Here is a 19678-nt window from a genome sequence, read left to right on the forward strand (position 1 = left end):
GGTCATCTTCTGGCCATGCGAAACAGAGCTAGTAATAAAACGACGCACTACCTCTGAAGTCTTGAACCAGTTTATTATATTTATATACGTCTCTCTATATATATTTATTAAAAACTGAATCATTGGATGATGCAATTCTCGTGCTCTGATTAGCTTAGCTCTCCAAATATGGTAGCACCCTGCTGCTCCCTGCAGGCTATCCTAAACAAGGTCCAATGTCCTTTGTCCTAATCAAGGTAATAAAATTGAGGGTGTTGTCCTTAACAGGGTATGTATTTTGGGACTTTTTTTTCCTAAACAGGGTCAGAGTCTCAAATCCTCAGTGGCTCACCAATACCCAAATATTGATCGAGCACCCCACACCCCCCTCCAGGGGACTTTTTTCTTTGGCAGAACAGCGAAGCGTCTAGACTTAATACAAGTCGACCTCTTGGACTGGAGATTAAAACCTCTGATTTTGTGGATGTGAAAAAGCCGAGAAATTTTTTTAGTTTTGTTTATATTTTTTCATGTTTTCCCTAGATATTTTAAAAGACAATACCATTCTGCATTCACAGCAGTTTCCAAGGATGCAAAGTTCTGACCTTGGCATGTGAAAGGGGCACCATTTGTCAGTGGAAGGTAAATTAGCCATTTTCTGTCAAAAATGATATAAAAAAGTTAAGGGGTTAGACCTCAGGGTGGAGCCTCTCCGTTTAAAACTTTGTTGATTACCACCCCTCCCCCGCTAATTTTTCTAATCGCGCTCCACAGAAACGAGGCGAGTGACCCCTGAACCGTTTGCATGTGATCCCATCACGTATGTGTCCCGGCCTCACGAAAAACATCAACAACACTTCTTGACCAACAAAGAAAATGCTGTATCATCGCCCGTCCGCAATTGGGCGTGCGATAGTTTTTGGGGATTGTGTCATTTACATCACTTAATCATGCTCAGTTCTTGACTCACAAGTTTTTTTCGAATTTATTTGATGGTACAGAATTATTGTGTGAGGCAAAACAGCCGCGTTAATTCAAGTTGATAAATAATGATACCAAGAGTTTGCTCCCGCTTCTCCTGGAGTTTTTCTAAAGCCATCCTTCGAAGATCAAATGTATCTGGCTTGCATTTTCTACAACGTCGATATGTGCACGAGGAACCCAAGGTGAAGATTCCAGATTTCTCGCAGGAGTTTAAGGGAATGGATGCTTCTTTCCCTTGTCTCACGGAACAACCCACGCGGTACGTGACAATAACAGGCAAATTGTTCCATGCTTTGTCTGCTTCACCGGTTAATTGTTTGCCTTATGGAATTCTATCTACCATATAAAATTTAATTATCGCTTCAGCGAGGTATATTGTTGGTAGTTTCATAGTATTTTAATTCCTAGATATCAGTATCTAGCGCCTGATTGCACATTTTCCTAGTAGGGGTATTTTCAAGAAAGCCTTGTACATTTTGGGGGATGGGGAGGGGGGAGGTAAGGAGGCTCCCACAGAGGTAGGGTGAACCTTTTATAAAGGTGGATTTCTACTGTGGTGTAATATTTATTTTTATGTGGGTAATAATAAAATAGAGGCAATGTATGAGTGTCGCATAAATGTAAAAGTTGAGTGCGGTTCAACTTTTATGTTTACATGTGACCTTTCATACATGCATTGCCTCTAATGTATTTATGCATGAAATTTTAGGGGCATACACACATACAAAGTAAGTGACAGTGGAAATCCATCCTTATGAAGCGAGGGAAAATATTAGAAATCATTTGGGGACAGGGACTACATAATAAGTAGATGAAGAAACCAACGTAGCTGCTGATCTGATAGACTGCTGGCAGTCACTCTGGAGTGCCTGGTTTCAAAATGGGTATGGATTTTATTTATTTACCAGCTTTTCTGGACACAGGCCTGCCCAGAGGGAATGTGCACGAACGGGACTCAGGTCCCATGCAAGGTGCTATCCCTACCCAATCCCACAACCCATAAAGGTTGGCCACACCACCGGGGTCTACGACCCCTACTTTTTTCAAATAGTGATGTGGGTTCTTTTACCTTCCACAAGAACAAATCGGTGAAAGTGCTGTGAGACAGGACCTATGGTTTTTTGTCCTTATCTGAGACAACTAGAAAGTCTAACCATTTGCAGATGTCATTACAAAGGCAGCACTTTCTTCTCAGTTATTTAAAGACCCTGAGTGTTGGTCCGGCCAGGGTTTGAACCCGCGACCTCCTGCTCAGCAGACTGGCACTCTCCCAACTGAGCTAACCAGGTGGCGGTTTTTGGGTCGAGGGGCCGTTTCTCGAACATCCCAGTAATTAAATGGCCTGGAAAGCTGTTGATTTTTACATTCAAGACCAAGGTTTCAATAGCTTTGCAAATAATATGATAAAACTCTAACTTAACAAAACAAAATGGGCTGGGTTGTTAGTGGGGACCTGGGCTTTTATTTCTTAGGTCTTGATTTGAATATTTGATCCTCGGCCTGAAAAATTACCCTGTCTTTCGAGATATGGGCCACTGTCTGAAAATGGGTTTGGAAAACTAAAGGGCGGCATGTTTTAGTCAGAAGTAGGGTCAGGATTTGGTGAACCAATAGTACATACCCACCAATAATATTATTCTTATGATTACCCCTTCCTGGGGTAGGAATGTTGTTTTTACTGGTTGGTATTCTAAGGAGTGCATGAAAGGTCTCAAAGAAAAATAAATTGCAGAAAATGTGCCAGGAAGATGTCAACATTTTCACGACGTGACAAATGGTCCCGAGATGTAAATATCTGTAAGAAAGAAGTTGCTCTTCATGTTAAGTTCTACTTGGCATTTAAAGATATTAAACAGCATTTAACTTTTCCCTTGGTTTCAATAGGTTGAGTTCTGCTGGTGTTGATCCAGTATACTCCAAAATAAATTCAGGTTACAAGACATATCATCATGACCGCCCATTTTTCTTCAAGTACAATGATGGCATTATACCTCAGCTAGAAGTTGCATATGAAACCTGGGGTGAGTTGAATGAAGCAAAAGACAATGTGGTCCTTTTGTGCACTGGCCTGTCTGCTTCATCGCATGCTAAGAGTCATTCAGTAAGTACTCGCTTTTTCACCCATCAGGTTCTGTCTGTAGTATGCACAGATCTGGGAAAATAATTTTGCCAGACAATGGATTTGGCTGGTTTGTGGGACTTAACATTTGCGTCCATACTGAATAATGTTGTAGTTGTTGTTCTCCTATTAAACATTAAGTCAAAATAAAGTTACAGTATGTTGAAAGGAAAACTATTAACAAGCTCCCCCTTCGATTAATTACCCTTCTTCCTGAAGTGCCCCTCCATTTAGCCAAAAAATTTTGAATAAGTACCCAGGTACTTATTCGTGGAAATAGGTTACTCATGAATATTGAATATTTATTGTGTACCTTGCTGTCACATACACTGTAATGCAAAATTGTACAATGTAAGTTACTGGAATGTACATGTATTTTATGCAGGACAATACCACACCAGGCTGGTGGGAGAACTTTATTGGCCCTGGCTGTGCTTTGGATACCGATAAGTTCTTTATCATTAGCTGCAACAATTTAGGAGGATGTTATGGTACTAGGTTGGTAATTGTCAAATTTGTTGTTCTTGAATTCTACATTATTTTGTAGCTAACCTTAGGATGTCTGAAGATAATATAATATGTTTACATATATTTTATTCATTTTTTTTTTTTTTACAGTGGACCTTCATCAATCAATCCTTTGACAAACAAGGTAGTTTACTCTGCCTCTGTTTTATTTTATTGTTTATTATTTTTGTTGAACATGTACCTGACGACTTGTCAATTTCTGCTGATAGTGCCCACCCATCAGTCAATCACCCCTGTAGTATTTTTCAGTGTTACAAGTAAACAACACTTTTGAACATACACATATTTCTGAATCAACGTACTAATAACTAACAAATGGTAAATGGCCCAGAGTGTACTATTGAGTTGTAGTTGCATGCAGGAGGTTGCTATTAATTAAAGCTTAAAAGAAGCGTAAGAGTCGCACAAGGCAATAGCCAAGTGCGACTCTAGCTTCTTGAGTGCTTACCAATCCTCCCAAGTGCAACTATAACTCAATAGTACATGCTGAGCTATTTTACATAATCAAAAGAGAACAACTTTTAATTTTGCTCACAAAAAGCAGGGGAATGATGTGAGTGCTGTAATCTGCCCGAGCTATGGCATGTGCAAATATTATTATTCTTTGCAAATTCTTTTCTTTCCAAAAAGATCGTTTTGCTGAGTAATTAGTTCTCCGTCTCAGTTTTACATTATCTTTAGCGTTCTTTTTAAACTTTCTATCAGTAATGAAAGAAAATCTTTGTAAACCATGAGGTTAAAAAAATATAGTTGCATAGAAAATAGTGTGTACGGCTTTGAGTGTGCGCTAGCTTTCACCACCACTCACTCATGGGCAAATAGTAAATGTCACTAAAAATGACCAATGAGAGTGCTCACTTTACGTTTGTTATGTTATAATTTTCTTTACAGCCTTATGCCACAACCTTTCCCCTTGTGAGTGTTGATGACATGGTTCATGCCTTCTTTCTGACCTTGGATTCATTGGGAATAGGAAAGGTTTGTGTAACAGTAAAACTGATTTTTTTTCTTGTATTTTTTAACCACTTTTTTCTTAAAACATGTTCCCAATTTTATTGATTACAGGTTCATGCTGTTGTAGGTGCGTCTTTGGGAGGCATGTCATCTCTGAATGCAGCAGCTCTGTATCCTGATAGAGTAGGAAGGTAAGGGTAGTATTCACTCTGATATAACATCAGTATGGCTTACAAATTGCAGCTATATATAGCTGACAAGCATAATATCATAATTTATTTGCCGATAATTTATTGTTTTATAAATTGATCGTGGGGATAGGAGCAGTAACAGTAGAACGGATTCTAGCTGCCAGGCAAGCAGGAAGGAACAGGGCTAAGGAGATTGTGGCTTATAAGCATTAGAGAAAAGAGAGCACTTACATTAGTTTGAAGTTGTAAGAAAATCTGAGTAATGGTGGATATGGGGGAATTATTTATAGTGTTAGAGCTTTTATGCCAGTGTTTGTTACTTACCTGGAGTTTGTAAGTCCACTTACAGTAAAGTACTGCCCAGCACCCCTAAGCTTTGAAGGTGCAGAAGTGTAATATAACCATCAACCATAAAGGTTTTATTTTGATAGTGTGTGAGGCCAGTGTTTTTGATGATGTTGTCCCACAGGGGCAGCAGGGAGCATTTCACGAGGGACTTATGCTAGTGTCTAATTGGGTGCATACCTTATGCCCCTCAGTCCAGTCCAGAGTCCCAGCTTTGTTTAACCCAATGTCCAACACTCACTCCTGCATATGAAATAGTGCCATGTATATAGTAGTTGTGTGAGGTGTACGTTCTTGCAATGGGCAGGTCATTACCTTTGTCTTCTTGTGACTATCATTGATAACGGGTAGGGGTCCACAGGGACTCACAACCCCTAGCACAACCCCTCACAACCCCTAGCTAGCAACACTCTTGGCTCACCTCACCAGCTTTTTATACTCTCAGGCCATGTTTGGGACTGGTGCTTCTAGAATCCTGTTTTCAGAGCGGTTGCTTCTTTTTAAGAAGTGTTTAACAAGTCTTTAATTTTTGCAGAGTGGTAACGATTTCTGCTTGTGCCCAATCACATCCAGCATCAATAGCTCTCCGTTATGTGCAGCGTAGAATACTGATGAGTGACCCCAACTGGAACAAAGGCTTTTATTATGATGGACCCTATCCAAGACTTGGAATGAAACATGCTCGGTCAGTTAGGCTCAACCTAAAATGTAATGATTTGATTACTAGCTCAATAGGCGATTCATTTCTCACCGACGTTATATTCCATCTAGTTTTTCCTTTTTTATTCAAATTGTTTTATCCCGCCGTTATTTTAGTAAACAACTATGGTCCTAATTTTTCCAAGAAAACAAAATTCTGAAGAATTGTTTTAGTTGTAGTCAAGAGAGGGTCCTATCATCTCTTTGTTAGCCTGCATAACAGGCGTTATTTTTTCTCCTTTTTCAGGTGAGCTAAGGCAAGTGCGAAGCAAGTGCGAAGCGAGTGAGGAGCGCCAGAGATGTGAGATGGCGGAGGGCGCGTGTGTGGAGCTCCTTGCTTGCTTTGCGCTTGCCTTCGCTCGCCTGAAAAAGGAGAAAATTAACGCCTGTTATGCAGGCTACTTTTTAGTAAAATGATGTCCTCTTGAAAGGTCTAGTTGCGTAACAAGGGTTCCCGTTTGACTACATATACATGCTAACATTTGGAAAGAGAGACATTCATTGCTCTCGCCCAGACCCTTGTATCTAACTCTCACGGAAACTCTAGCAGCGTTAGTTAAGGCTCAGTTAACAAAGCTGATTGATGGATTGTTTTTCAATTAGAGAAGTGGCTACCATTTCATACCGCAGTGGACCTGAGTGGGAGCTGAGATTTGGGCGGAAACGTATTGATGATCCCCCTACAATATCACCAGATCTCTGCCCTGAGTTTGAGATTGAAAGTTATCTCGACTATCAGGTGCGACTTTTGTTACACGCTAAAACGAAAAAAAAAAACTTACCGTAAGCTTATGTATGGTATAAGAGGAAAACGACCCAACTCGTAACCTCTAAGGTGCGATTGGGTACGTGCAAGAATTCGCTAGAAAAACAACTCCAAAAAGAGGGCGCTTTTGTTCGTATTTTACCCCTTAATGAGCATTTCCTTGAATTACTTTTCAAAGTGCCACGCAGCTCACTGTTTTTTTTGGTGAAGAGTTCACCTGGCTAATCAGTTGCAAACTTTCGCATTTGTCGTCTCGTCGAATTGTGGTAATTCTGACGCGCAACGCTTTAAGCAACCGTAGTTAATAAGGAAACCAGAGACGAGACGAAAAAGTGATCGTAGGTATAAGGTGATGACGCAACTGAGTATCTAACGACGAGCCGACCAAACTAGCAGGGGACAAAATGACCTGAGGTCGAAGTAACGAGGCAAAAGAACAGTTCTTAAGGGGAGGCTAGTGAGGTGATGCTTTTTCAAACTTTGCCTCGCCGTTTGTGAGCGAAAGTCGCGGAATTGGCTTATAGTCCCATTCCAGGTTTCACCGAGTGTTATTATGATTTTGATTATATCATTGCACTTTTCATATAGCATATTGATAATACTGTCAAATCCTGTGAAATATATAGAGGATATTACACGGTGGGGCGAAGATATCTTCAAGCCGCCGTGTAATGTTCTTTTTATTATATAGACAAAAAGACATCGATAAAATAATAGAGGGAAATTACCGAAATTACGTCATCGATAAACTCACGTGTGAGATTATGGAAAATAAACCACTCGGCTCCCGGATGTAGTTTTTATGAATTTTACGAGTGGTATATTTTTCAGTAAAACACTCGTGTCTATATAATAAAATTAGTTTAGAGAAGGCTGCGTTGTCGTTGTCGTATCTTCAGAGTGACGGTTGAGAAAATCGAACTCAGTCGATTTTTTAACCGAGATTTACCGTTGGAAATGTGTTTTTTCCATGTTGGTTTTTTCTGCTTTTCCAGGGTGATAGCTTTTGTCTCAAGTATGATCCCAACTCGCTGCTGTACATATCAAAGGTAACCATTATAGGCCACCGCGCCTCTCATCCCTTCTTGTAATGAGACACATCCCTTTTGAGACACATCTTAATGTGACTGCAGTTTAAAGCATGATTTTTTCCTAATTCACTTGACAGGCGATGGACCTGTTTGACTTAGGAGAAGGCTTCAGTTCTCTCTCGGAAGGAGTGGCAAGAATCCAGTGCCCGACGCTGGTAGGTACTGGACAGCGAGACACTTAAAAGACATTTAAAAGGTTTTGCTTAAAGAAGTGGACGTTATGTCTCCGTTTGGTGCTGAAGGATGCTGGCCTAGCCTTGTTGTATTTAACCATTAGGCCACCTCACCTCCCATTCTCTCCTTGTGATGAGACACATTTTAATTTACTAAAGGATCGGTGCCAGCCTAGCCTGTTTGAGCTCTACTTAGCGGACCACTTACCTGCTTCCATATCTGGTTTGTATGACAGTGAGCGTGTACTTGCTTCATATATTGCTTCAGAACAGGGTACCTGGACATAGACCGATTTATCTTCAAGTGATAAGCATTTTTTCTCTAATTCGTTCCCAGGTTTTGGGAGTACAGTCTGATGTTCTATTTCCAGTTACACAGCAGAGAGAATTGGAGACTCTTCTTAAGGAAGCTCGTAAGGAAGGAATAAACAGTAATTGCAACTTGAAGCAGGATTTACTATAATTATGTTATACTCAACTAAAGGAGGAAGATCTTTCATTCATTGCTTACAATATTCGTTGCTCTGGTAAAGTAAAATGTCTGCAAGGAAGAGCTGATACTATAAATGTTGAGAAAGTTTTTTGTCAGTGGAGAACCCAGGGTACGACTAAACTACCATCTTAGTAGGAACATGAGTCTTTGGCTTAGTATTCGCGACGCCTTTCTGAGCACAATTATATCTTGACTACTGTTTGGTATTAGTGAGCTATTGTATAAATCTTAGTTAAGATGGCTTAAGTGTCCGAGTGTCTCGAACACTACTTTCCTTCTTTCAGATAACCATGACGTGACATATTATGAACTTCCTTCTATTTATGGTCATGATACATTTCTACTTGATGTCGTTGCAGTCGGAGCAGCAATTAAGGTAAGTCACGTGGTTGAATTATAAGACACACTTTAAGACATACACCGGCTCACCAATGGACGAGAGCTCTTCTGTGCTTTTTAAGGGAGTTCTGTTTGGAATAATGCGCAAGTGTCTATCTGGCCCTAACAGACCTTTATGAGGCCTTATAGCAAGATTTGTTTGTTTGTTTTTTCTCATTCCGACCAGACCACGTGATGTAACAGTAAGTCTTGTCAAAATGTTTGCGTTTAGGCAGTTTTCGATAGGATGGAGGTTTTTCTGAAATTAAGCTCAGTTATGTGGCCAGTTACCACTGCAGGAATTTGGTTTATTTAAAGGCCACAGATTTACGTCTTTTCACTCCTTTTATTTACTATTATTAGGGTCACATCGAAACAGACCTGAAGATTCACGGGGAACGCAAGCTTCCCTTCGTGAACAAGAAGAAAGATTGAAACTCTAATGGCATTGGTGACCTCAAGCCGAGACCTGTAATGCTACCTAACTAGCGCACCTTCAATATGGTTTTTCTTAAAGTATACTGAATGCCAAAGAACGTCAGTCAGTCAGTCACTCACTGCTCAATAATGTACCAAGTTCTGCCTTGGACAACAAAACCTGACCTGTCCTATATGATTATTTGAAAGCGATCACAGAATTTTGACCGCCATGTCACTAGCAAGAATAGTAACGGACCTTTATTCGAAACGATTTACGGTAAAAACGACGCAAATAGCATTGTGCCACTAGAGGCAGGTGTCGCAATAGGCTCATTCACAGAATTTTAGAAGGTGAAACGGACAAACATACAAACAAACAAAACAAAAAAACTAAGCGAAAAAGTAAAGAAATTACATCATTTTCGTATTAATTAAAAGATATACGTAGTTAGTAACTCCAGTGAACTAATGCGTTTTTTAAAACGGCTTCTTATGTGAGAACAACAACAAAAAATGAATTAAATATTATAACAGATGAAATTAAAACTAGCTTTGAGGCTATAACAAGGTTGTAAGTATTAGGTAAAGGGGTAGCCTGCGAATACAGCCGTCGCTCCTCGCCTCCAGGGATATTTCGCAGGAGAGGCGTCTGCGCGTCAACAACAGAAATTCCATGCTGATGACGTAAAATCTGTACGGAATCTGTTCATGTGAAACGTCCCGAACGGCGAGGAGCCAGGAGAAGACAGTTGTATTCGTAGGCTAGTACAGTGGAGGTAGTTTTTAGAACAACTTACCTTGGTAGGGTCAAAGCGTATTTTTGTAATTTTACTGATGACGAAACAACAAATGAAAATGAAGAGAAATAGCTATCACCGACTTTCAACGTTTTTGTCTCTCGGCTGTTGTCACCGGATAATCAGTAAAGATGTTAGGTATTACGTTAACAGCGGAACCTCTCCTTTGGGACACCTCTATTCAAGGGACACCTCCAGGGGACACAAAATTTTGTCCCTAAAAATGTTTACATAATCTTTGTATTTGTTACCTCTATTGAAGGGAGAGCTCTAATCAGGGGAAAGGGACACTATTGTTAGGGCACGAAACCCGGGTTTAACCTCCATTCAAAAAGTGGTCGACCACAAATAGTGTTGATAAGTTTAAGTGTACACTAGTCACAATGATGACATATGTCACATGAACTATCTCACTGTAATCGATGTACTGCACTTGAAGGAATTCAACACAATATCGCAGAGGCAAGTTAATCATGATGTTTTATATATTATGTAGCTCGTTGAAATAATGACTACAGCAGATTGCGATGGAGAATAAAAAAGAAATTATATTTTTTGGTTAATGATTAACAAACCCCAGTCCAAAATCTATTCAGGGGACATTTGCTTTGGTCCCGAGGGTGTCCCCTGAATAGAGGTTCCACTGTATATAATTACTGAAAACGGGAAACGGGAGACGGTCGTACGATTGCCAATGTATCCGCGAACAATAAAAAAGTAAAGTTCTCCCTGGCGTTTTTTCCTGAACGTGAGCACTCCTCTTCGTAACGAAACGGCCAAAGAAATATAGCTAGGGTGATTAAACAGCGGGAAAAACCCTAATATGGAGAAGGCATTGTTCGACTGGCCAATCGTCTTGCAGTATGACGTCAAAGCGAAGTATCCATTGATTTCTAGAAAGTTCTCGGGCATGAAGTTTTTTCACCCGAGCGTTCGCTAAACCAACCAGAAGCCACGCGCGTTTGTATTCGTTTGATAAACCAATCAAATCGCTCTATTTCCGTTCGTTTGTTGTTTCTGTTTTGTTCGCGCGTTTTCTTTTCAAGGTCATACGAAAATCGCTCTAAGGCTATGTTCACACTTTACCGAATAGCTTTTCGTGTCGATATGACAAGTTATCTGGTATAGTGTGAACAGCAACGGCCCGGGACTGGAACAGGTCCTTTACTTCCGTCCTAAAAGGGTTCCAGTCCTCGCTCCTACTTATTCACTTCCGCTACGGTCCCAATACTGAGTGTCACCAATAAGTCACCAATAGGGTTCCTCAATCCCTTAATCCCGCCCCAAAACTTCGTGCAATCCCGTAATCCCGCGGGTTATTTTTTGGAACCCACTTCCCGCCATTCTTTCAATCCCGAATCTCGCCCTGATTTCGCTTTAAAATCCCGAATCTCGAGCTTCAAATAAGGGAATTCCCGTAACCCGAAAAACTTATTGAGGACCCTCAATACTTGTTCAAGCGGCACCAAAGGGTGGCACCGAACCTATCAGATAGGTGACGCTCCACTCAGGTGTCGATATGCTCCACTATCGGCGCGGCACAGCTTCGTTCCGTTGCAGAAATCGCGCCGAAATCACCGCTCTTACTGTGAACGGAAGCCTTATCCGCTATGGTTTTCGTGCCGGCGCAAGAGCTATCCGGTTACAGTGTGCCACAGTGTGCCTGAGACTCCACTTTGGTATTGCGGTTTGTGGTGTTTATCGATCAGAGTTGTTCTGCGGTATTTAGACCGCGCCCTTCTTTGTTGAGTCCACCCTAACTGCAGTGTTTTTTGGTATTTTCCCCACACCTCTGTATCAAGCTTTGTATTTCGAGTTCTGGAGGAAATTTTTCTTTGTCGGTGAAAGGGTGAACTTTGATCCCTGATCCTCTTTCCTTCATCGTCGATCTTCAATCCTCCATCTTTCATCCTGGTTTTTCCAGAAAACCGGAGAGCTAGCCCAAAGAACAAGCGTATTTTTTTTTTGGGGGGGGGGGAGGGGGTGGGGGGGGTGGGGGGGGAGGTTTCAGGTGAGCCACCCTCGAGCTTTGCCTTCGCTAGCCTGAATGACCTCAGAATGGGAGAGAGAGAACGTCTTCATTTTGACCTTGGGATTAATCTGCGATTAGACGTTTTTTCCTTTTGAGAGGAGACGGGTAAAAAAGACATATGGAGAGGGAAGACACGATCACGGTCGAATCACAGGCAACGTTTAGGGTACAGGCAGTGCACTTACGTGACAAAATAGATCTAATTGATATGCGAGGAAGCACAATGGGTTCATTTAAGGCTTTTTCTTTATAGCATGACACTTTAGAACAATCAATGATGGTGACCTTGCGAGCAGCTCTGTTGCTCGCTTTTCTTTCAAGATGCTTTGCCGCAAAATTTGTCATGTTTCCCATGTTTGGACGAAGCCATTACATGATTCTCGACAAACTGGGACAAGAACTGTCAGAGAGGGGCCATGAGGTATGCAAATAAGAGTACAGAATGCTTTGTTGTAGTTTTTAGTGACAGTTCAATTATTATTTTGCCAAGCCTTCGTTGGTGTCGACTAAGCTATAAGCTTAAGCTATCTAACGCACTATATGGTACGATTCCAGTCCCAATGAAGAGCCATCGTGAGCTGAGTAGCAAAGAAACGGCTTGGAATGCTCGTCTACATGGCGTGATCACATTACGTAATAGTGAAAATATAAGGAATTGTATGGGAAAAAAATATGCGGTTCTCATGGTAAAATTAATCTTTTTTAATTATCCTTCTTTTTCAATAATGATATACCTGCCAACTTTCACACATTATGGACGAGTCTCACGCCTGTGGACTAAAGAGTAAGATCTCACGCATAAAGGACAATCAGCTCACGCCTGACTTACAATCCGGACGAAAAAACAAAATTCATTTCAATTTCACCGAAATGTTTCAAAAAAGTGGTTAGTGTTGACCTCGTGTCCTAACTGTATCACAAAACGTAAAAATTGTTGTAGAAGTGCTCAAAGGCTGTCGGAACATCTTCGTACATTTGCGCCAAAGTTCGGAAGTCTTCGGAAAATCGAGGAAATATTCGGAAGTCGCTGGGATGTTTTCAGAAATTTGGGTCATGACAAGACGAAAATCTCACGCATTTGACTCAGAAAAAGTTGGCAGGTAAACAATGAGGTTTCAGTTACACACACAGAATGTTGATCAATAAATTGGGAATATCATTAAATCGACGATGGTAAAATTGGGGTTCCACTGTGTACATATATATTTCTTTACGTACAACCCTAACTAAAGGGATATCTATATGGCTTTTCGTCCTAAACACCCTTAATGAGACCAAAATCTGAAATTCCACCTCTACTCGAGACGACGAGAGTCTCTGACATAATCATGTGGGAGTGCCCCCGTCCCCCTAACGGGGGGTGGGGGGGGGGGGGGGTTCCTGCACATCACGAAATAGGCCGTTCCTACCGCATTCCTGTGAACGAAGACACCAACTCGAAACCACCCAAGCCGCTACTTCGTTCATTGTGTGTGCTTACTGGATCGGAATGCGAGAAAGGTCCATATCGTGAACTGACAGGCGATCATGATCAGATGGAGTGTTCAGAAAAATTGCTCCCTATCTATTCTCGATTTTCTTTTTGGGGGAATGTGTCGAGTAAAATGTTTTAATGTTTAACGCCATCATGATGTAGTGCAGTTGTTAGTTTAACCAGCGTTTTTTTCCTGTTCGTCTTGCTTCTTCTCAGTTCATAGATTGTTGACACTCCCCTTTTTCAATAAGATCATCGCGAGCACTTACTGTAACGAACAGCCATCTTGTTACATGGTGATAGAAAGCGCTCGATCGTTACCGACGATCTTTGTGTGGGAAAAAGGGGACTGTAATTATAAACAGCCCGGAAACAGTCCACACAGTTTAGTCAGTGTTCAAAGCGATTCCTAGTAAAAGAAACCGTCGCATATTTTCGATGAAACTTGTTACGCTGTTGTAACAAGTAAATAAAAGGATAAAACGTAATAAAAACAGAGGGGGTCACCGTGCTAGTTTTCACGGTACAGTGTTGACGAATAGGGTTATTTTTAGGCGCCTTTGGACCGTAACCGTACCCAGCACAAAATTAGACAAAAAGGCGCGCCTATTTCCCATGATACTTTGTGATATCGCTCGGAATATGATTTTATTGTTAATCCACCTACATACCAGGAAAATGCCTTTTCATACCTTTGCTTTTACTTAACGTTTAAAAGTAGGCTTATTTCGAAATGCGCTGTTTGCTGTAATCTTTGTGCAGAAGCTCCTTTTTTACGGCCTCTATCTTGTTATTCGGGGTGAAAGTTGCGCAATGCAAAACCAGCGAACCACTATAAGAACCGTTTAAAAATAATACAAGACCATACAAGAAGAATTTCAATCCCTCAGGCGGACGTACTTGAAGACAACGCCCATTCTATAAAAAGAAACTAAGATAAGGGACTTCTCGTAGTTTAATCTGAGGCCTAAACAGTCTATTTAAATCTAATTACTACAAGGTTCCGCAAGTGTTTGAGGATAAAAATGATTGCCCTCGCGGGATAACCCGTAAAAATCCAAGATGAAGTATACTGCAATAAATTTGCGTTATTGACCAAGCGTGAGGGCAAGATGGCTGGATATTGGCCAAAAAAGAACGAAGCCAAAATACAGCCATCTTGACAGAACAAGCTTGGTCAATAAGAGATTTATTATATGGCCAAAATGGAGAACTTTTTCTTACGGGATCAAGGCGGGAAATCCCGAGCGGGCAAGATAGGCCCATCTTGCTTGCTCGGGTAGCCAATCAGAACGCAAGATTTACTTCATCTTGCCCGCTCGCGGATGCAGCCATATTTTAAGGCTTCTCATTGTTTTATCCTCATCTTTACAGGTTATCCTATTTGTAGGAGCAACGGCTAAATATGCCGCAAACAATCCATACGTACGCTTTTTCAACGACAGCCAGACCTTTTCGGTGCATACACCTGCTTCCGGGAACCGGAAGACGCCGTTAAGTTTAAGAGAGGAATTTGCCGTTCTTTTAACCGCTCAGTTATCTTATTGTGATGAAATGCTGAGCAACGTGGAGCTATTGAAGGAAACTAATGATGCGGACCTCGTTGTTGGTGAACTGTGGTATCTCTGTTCAGCTTTGGTCGCAGACAAATTGTCAGTGCCACATGTTCTAATATCTCCAGCCACTTTGTCCACACCATATACGTTTGCACTTGGTCTGCCCGCTCCGCTCGCCTACGTACCTCAAATTAACAACGATGCAAATAGGATGTCGAATATCATTGACAGAGGCAAGAATGTACTGCAATGGATATCACTGTATTGGTATTACTTGCAAGATTTATGCTCACTTTATGGCAAGGTCAAAGCAAAATACAAAATCACATCCAACAACAGCATCCAGGAAACACTTGGAAGGGCTGATCTGATTATTGGTCAGATGCCGTTTGGATTAGAGCATCCGAGGCCTGTCCATCCAAGTAAGTCTTTTTATTTCAGTTCCCTCTGCACTTTAACGTGCTGTACGCGACAGCTTAAGAATGGGAAGTCAGTTGCAAATACTTTACAGTTCATCGTACAGAAAGTCATTGTAACAGGTAGGCCATCGAAATCTTAGGAGAGAGCGCGAAAAATGAAAGTGAAGGAACAAAATCGAGAGCGAATCGAAGCGCAAAAGAGAAGACTGCATGCTCGTCCTTCTTGCCGCGTGGACTTCTGTAACAGCAAAGAGTTTCAGAAGGTCTAAATAGCGCTCAAAGGATTGATCTGAGCCATTTTTGCTGTTAAGTAAAACATTTGTGTCTCGGAGGTTTTTGTAGATTTCATTTACGCATGTCAAGAAAGGATAAAGTGGGAGGAGAGGGCATCCCTTATATAGGTCCTTTTCCACAGGTAATTTGTGTCCAGATATTTTCAGATCTAGACCCGCTCTTCTTCCTTTATTCTCTCTTGGCATGTTAAAGATAATCACAGTAGAGGCACAGTTCTGAATGGCTATGTTACCAAAACAAGGAACGGGGAACGGGAAACGAGCGCGGGGAATGGAAAAATGAAAACACTGAAAACAAAATAAAATAGAATGAGTAATGAAGTTACTTATAAGGTTAGGAATTATGTGAGGTTTTTTACCCATTCTTCATTTTCTCTTCCCCCGTGCTCGTTCCTCGTTCCCCTTTCTCCCTTTTAGCGACATTCTGGAGCTGGTGATCTTGAGGTCTAGGAGTTCAATTGTTTCCCACACAATTGCCGCGTGTTTGATCACATGGTGATTGTTGTTTGCTGTTTCATAATAGACACTCGGGTTGTTGGTCCATTCCTTCCCAGTCCAGCTAAGCCTTTACCCGAAGAGCTGGAAGAATTCGTAGGAAAAGCTGGTGACGAAGGTGTTATCGTGGTGTCATTTGGTAGTGTTTTGGGAGATACTGCGGGACTAAATGAATCACTCTTGCAAGGAATGGCTGACGCTTTCTCCAAGCTTCCTCAAAAGATTATCTGGAAAATGAAGTTAGAAGGTACTTTCATTGAAAGGATTATAGTCATGCACGCGGGGAACAGTTATTACATTAATCAGCGGATTAACCTATTAGCTTCCACTTGTGATAAATGTGATAAATTATAATGTTACGATAGTGGGACAAAGTTTGGGGATCGATCAGCATTGTGGAGAGTGTACTGTATGCTCTCTACATTGCTGATCTTGTGTGGTTTGATGACGTGTGTCACATATGAAGCTACAAGTTAGGGGGAGATTCTCTGAGTCCCACCGTAGCTCAGCGGATGCAACTCCCAAGTGGTGCTCGAGATTCATGTCGGGAACTCTTGGACGCATGGATTTGTTTCTTTGTCCCACTGGTGACATGTCATTTATCACATTCTTCTCAAGTCAGATAATTTTCCTTTGGCTATCCTGTAAACAGAACAGGTTCAAGGATAAAGGCAAAAAGAAAATATTGGCGAGCGGACTAAGCCGAACGTTGTCCCTGGCGTGAAGCTACAATTGTTGCCGCTGCGCTCTACCAAAAATCGTGTGATCTCGTGCTCAGGATCTTAATGGTGTCCGTCTGCAGGTTTGAAATGTCACCTTGGAGATCTGGGTACAGATTAGAAAGCTTGTTTACAGACAAGCGTTTGTCTGTTGGTCTCAGCAGAACGCCCTTCGTTGAGCACGTTAAAGCGAAGCAAAGCGCCAACCAGAGGAAAACCTCATCGGGACCATTAGCAAGAGTAAATCAAATGCTTCTCACATGTCACAGCTGCAGAAGTAGAAGCGTTCTATCTGATCGCTGTTAAGTAACCTAGTAACTGTACACATTTATTTTTCTTAACAGGCAAGCTACAAGTGTCAGTGAGTGACAATGTCAAACTGATGTCATGGTTACCACAGAATGACATTCTCGGTCATCCTAAGACTCGTCTATTTATATGCCACGCAGGACTTAATGGTATCCTAGAATCAACCTACCACGGAGTACCAATGATTCTTACACCTTTTTTCGGAGATCAGTTTTATAACGCTAACACTATGAAACAGTCAGGAGTTGGGGAGGTTGTAAACTTGTGGTCCATGTCGTCAGAAGAGTTCGTCAGTTTGATACGAAAGGTGTTAGGCGACCCCAGGTGAGTACTTTGGGAACACCTTATATAGTTAACAACTGTTGTACGAGCGCACCTTATGGTAGATTTCATGCTCGATATTTTCATATCATTTCATGCATTTTTCGAACTATATTCACAAAACCGTCGGCAATCATGGCATACCATCTACTCTTTGGCTCTCGTGGTTTTGTCCGGAAAAATTGCATTTCCTTGCAGTCTTAGAATGACAACAACTTCTTTCGGGCGCCAAAAAACATTTTAGCTCAGCTGACGCGTACACTTACCATATTTGTAGAGCATTCCCATATGTCATGATAGCTCAGCAGCCAATCAAACCTCCAGAATTGCTTTATTCAATGATCCAGTACTTGCCACCCAGGCTATAACACACACCACGACTGCATTGTTTGTTCTTCGTAAATCTACCCACACCACGGTAAATCCAATAAATTATACTGAAATGACAGAAGTTACCTTTTAGATTTCTACTGAGGCACGGTTTCTTGTAGAATTTGCCATCAGTAAATGAAAAAAGATCGAATGCAAGAAAAGATCGTGACACATTTGCCGAAATAAAAGTCTTTAACAACCGCTAATTTTTTTGAAGAAAACCCCATTTATAAAATAATAATACTAATAACAGTAGTAATAATAATAATAATAATAATAGTTATAATAATAAGTCGAACACCCAGTAGCTGTTTTAGCAGTACTGTGTAGCCACAGCAATAGCAGCAGTAGCAGAGTAGATTGATCGGCCAATAGTCTCCTGACCTACACTGAAACCATCCGAGTGGCAATCTCGTGCTTAAACATTAAAGAATTACATTTGATGTTGTAAGAGTTGGACCTCAAAGTATATCTAAATCAGATGGGGAATAGAAAAAAAATGCACAGCCTCAAATGACCCCCCTTTTTTTGTGATACTTCCCTCACGTAATGACACGAAACGTGATTTTCCAACCGTATTTCGCCGGCTTTCCCATGTAAATGGTATGTATCCTCGGACCCTCCCCTCCCTTTATTTCTAGTATCAGGGCGTATTAGGTACAAAATGTTGAGCAAAATTGCAAGTATAAATCTCTTCGGGGCATAATTATGTCTCGCGGTTCGGAGCCAAGGATTGTAACGGTAGTAGGAAAATGGGATAGGGAGAATTATCTCGAATTGTGAACATCTTCAGTTCGTCCATGAGAATCTATAAGACAAGAATGAGAAGCAAATCTAGCAGACAGTTGTGGTTACAGGTGAGTGATAGTGATGGGGGCTTGGCGATCAGCTAGCGCTTTTTAAACTTTTATTTTTTCTTTTAGTTATCGCAAGATGGCAAAAGGAATATCCAACTCGGTTAAGCTTCTGCCGCGCCCACCTGTAAAAGAAGCCGCTGACTGGGTGGAGTACACACTGGCTCTGGATGGCTTACCGTTCCTCAGACCTCGAGGATTGGACCTGCCATTTTATCAGCTGTATCTTCTGGATATTTTATTGTTGGCATTTTTGATCTTGTTTTTAACAGTGCTTGCTCTCAGATTCTTGTTAAAGGTAGTTATTAATCTTTTGTTGGCACCAGATGTAAAAGAGAAAGCTAGCTAAAAAGAGAACATTTTTAGTGTGGTCAAAACGAATATACATCATCTTGACTAAGAGCAAAAGGAAGAGAGCTAAGTCAGCACATAAAGCTTACCTTGGCAGACAAACCTTGCTTATACAGGAAAATTTTCACCCTGTACCTGTCTGATTGTATTACATTAGTCACATGATAGCTTTAGACCTGCAGCCTCCGCAGTTCGGCGGAAAAAGGAAACCTTGTTCCCAGGGTTCTCTGTAAGCAAGAGAGAGAACCCTGGGAAAGAGGTTGGGAAAAAGCCGAAACAAAATCGGCGAACAAAGCGAGCCGAGCGGGAGTCTGGGGAAGGGAAAGCCCATTGCTCGACTCGCTTTGCTCTCCGATTTTTCTGCTGCTTCTCTCCATTTTTGCCTTTCCCCCACTACGGAGCCTGGTCCCAGGCTAATGTTTTAAATAAAGCTTAACTAACTAAGTGTAGCAAATGATTGATAGCCGCTTAATAGAGGAGACAGCAACATTTAAAATAAAAGAACTGTCGTCGGGATGGGCAAAAGATGGCCGCGGTCACTTGAGAGAGGAGGCCGCTCACAAGAG

At 41.4% G+C, this 19678-nt stretch overlaps 2 protein-coding genes across 2 annotated transcripts; both read left to right on the plus strand.

Annotated features, from left to right (window-relative positions):
- Window positions 1–799: 799 nt before the first annotated feature.
- LOC140937710 (uncharacterized) lies at window positions 800–9999 on the plus strand. The gene is made up of 13 exons (XM_073387275.1): window positions 800–1222; window positions 2848–3064; window positions 3468–3580; window positions 3701–3734; window positions 4502–4588; window positions 4676–4755; window positions 5636–5785; window positions 6403–6538; window positions 7561–7614; window positions 7734–7811; window positions 8167–8242; window positions 8607–8698; window positions 9064–9999. The coding sequence occupies exons 1-13, from the start codon at window positions 1029–1031 to the stop codon at window positions 9133–9135; spliced, it is 1383 nt and encodes a 460-aa protein (XP_073243376.1). The 5' UTR covers window positions 800–1028; the 3' UTR covers window positions 9136–9999.
- A 2193-nt stretch (window positions 10000–12192) lies between these two features.
- LOC140938017 (UDP-glucuronosyltransferase 2A2-like) lies at window positions 12193–19469 on the plus strand. Its single transcript, XM_073387567.1, has 5 exons — window positions 12193–12370; window positions 14798–15401; window positions 16215–16433; window positions 17250–17538; window positions 18831–19469. The coding sequence occupies exons 1-5, from the start codon at window positions 12224–12226 to the stop codon at window positions 19108–19110; spliced, it is 1539 nt and encodes a 512-aa protein (XP_073243668.1). The 5' UTR covers window positions 12193–12223; the 3' UTR covers window positions 19111–19469.
- The last annotated feature ends 209 nt before the right edge of the window (window positions 19470–19678 follow it).

This window comes from Porites lutea, chromosome 5 (genome assembly GCF_958299795.1).
Source record: "Porites lutea chromosome 5, jaPorLute2.1, whole genome shotgun sequence".
NCBI classification, from domain to species: Eukaryota; Metazoa; Cnidaria; class Anthozoa; order Scleractinia; family Poritidae; genus Porites; species Porites lutea.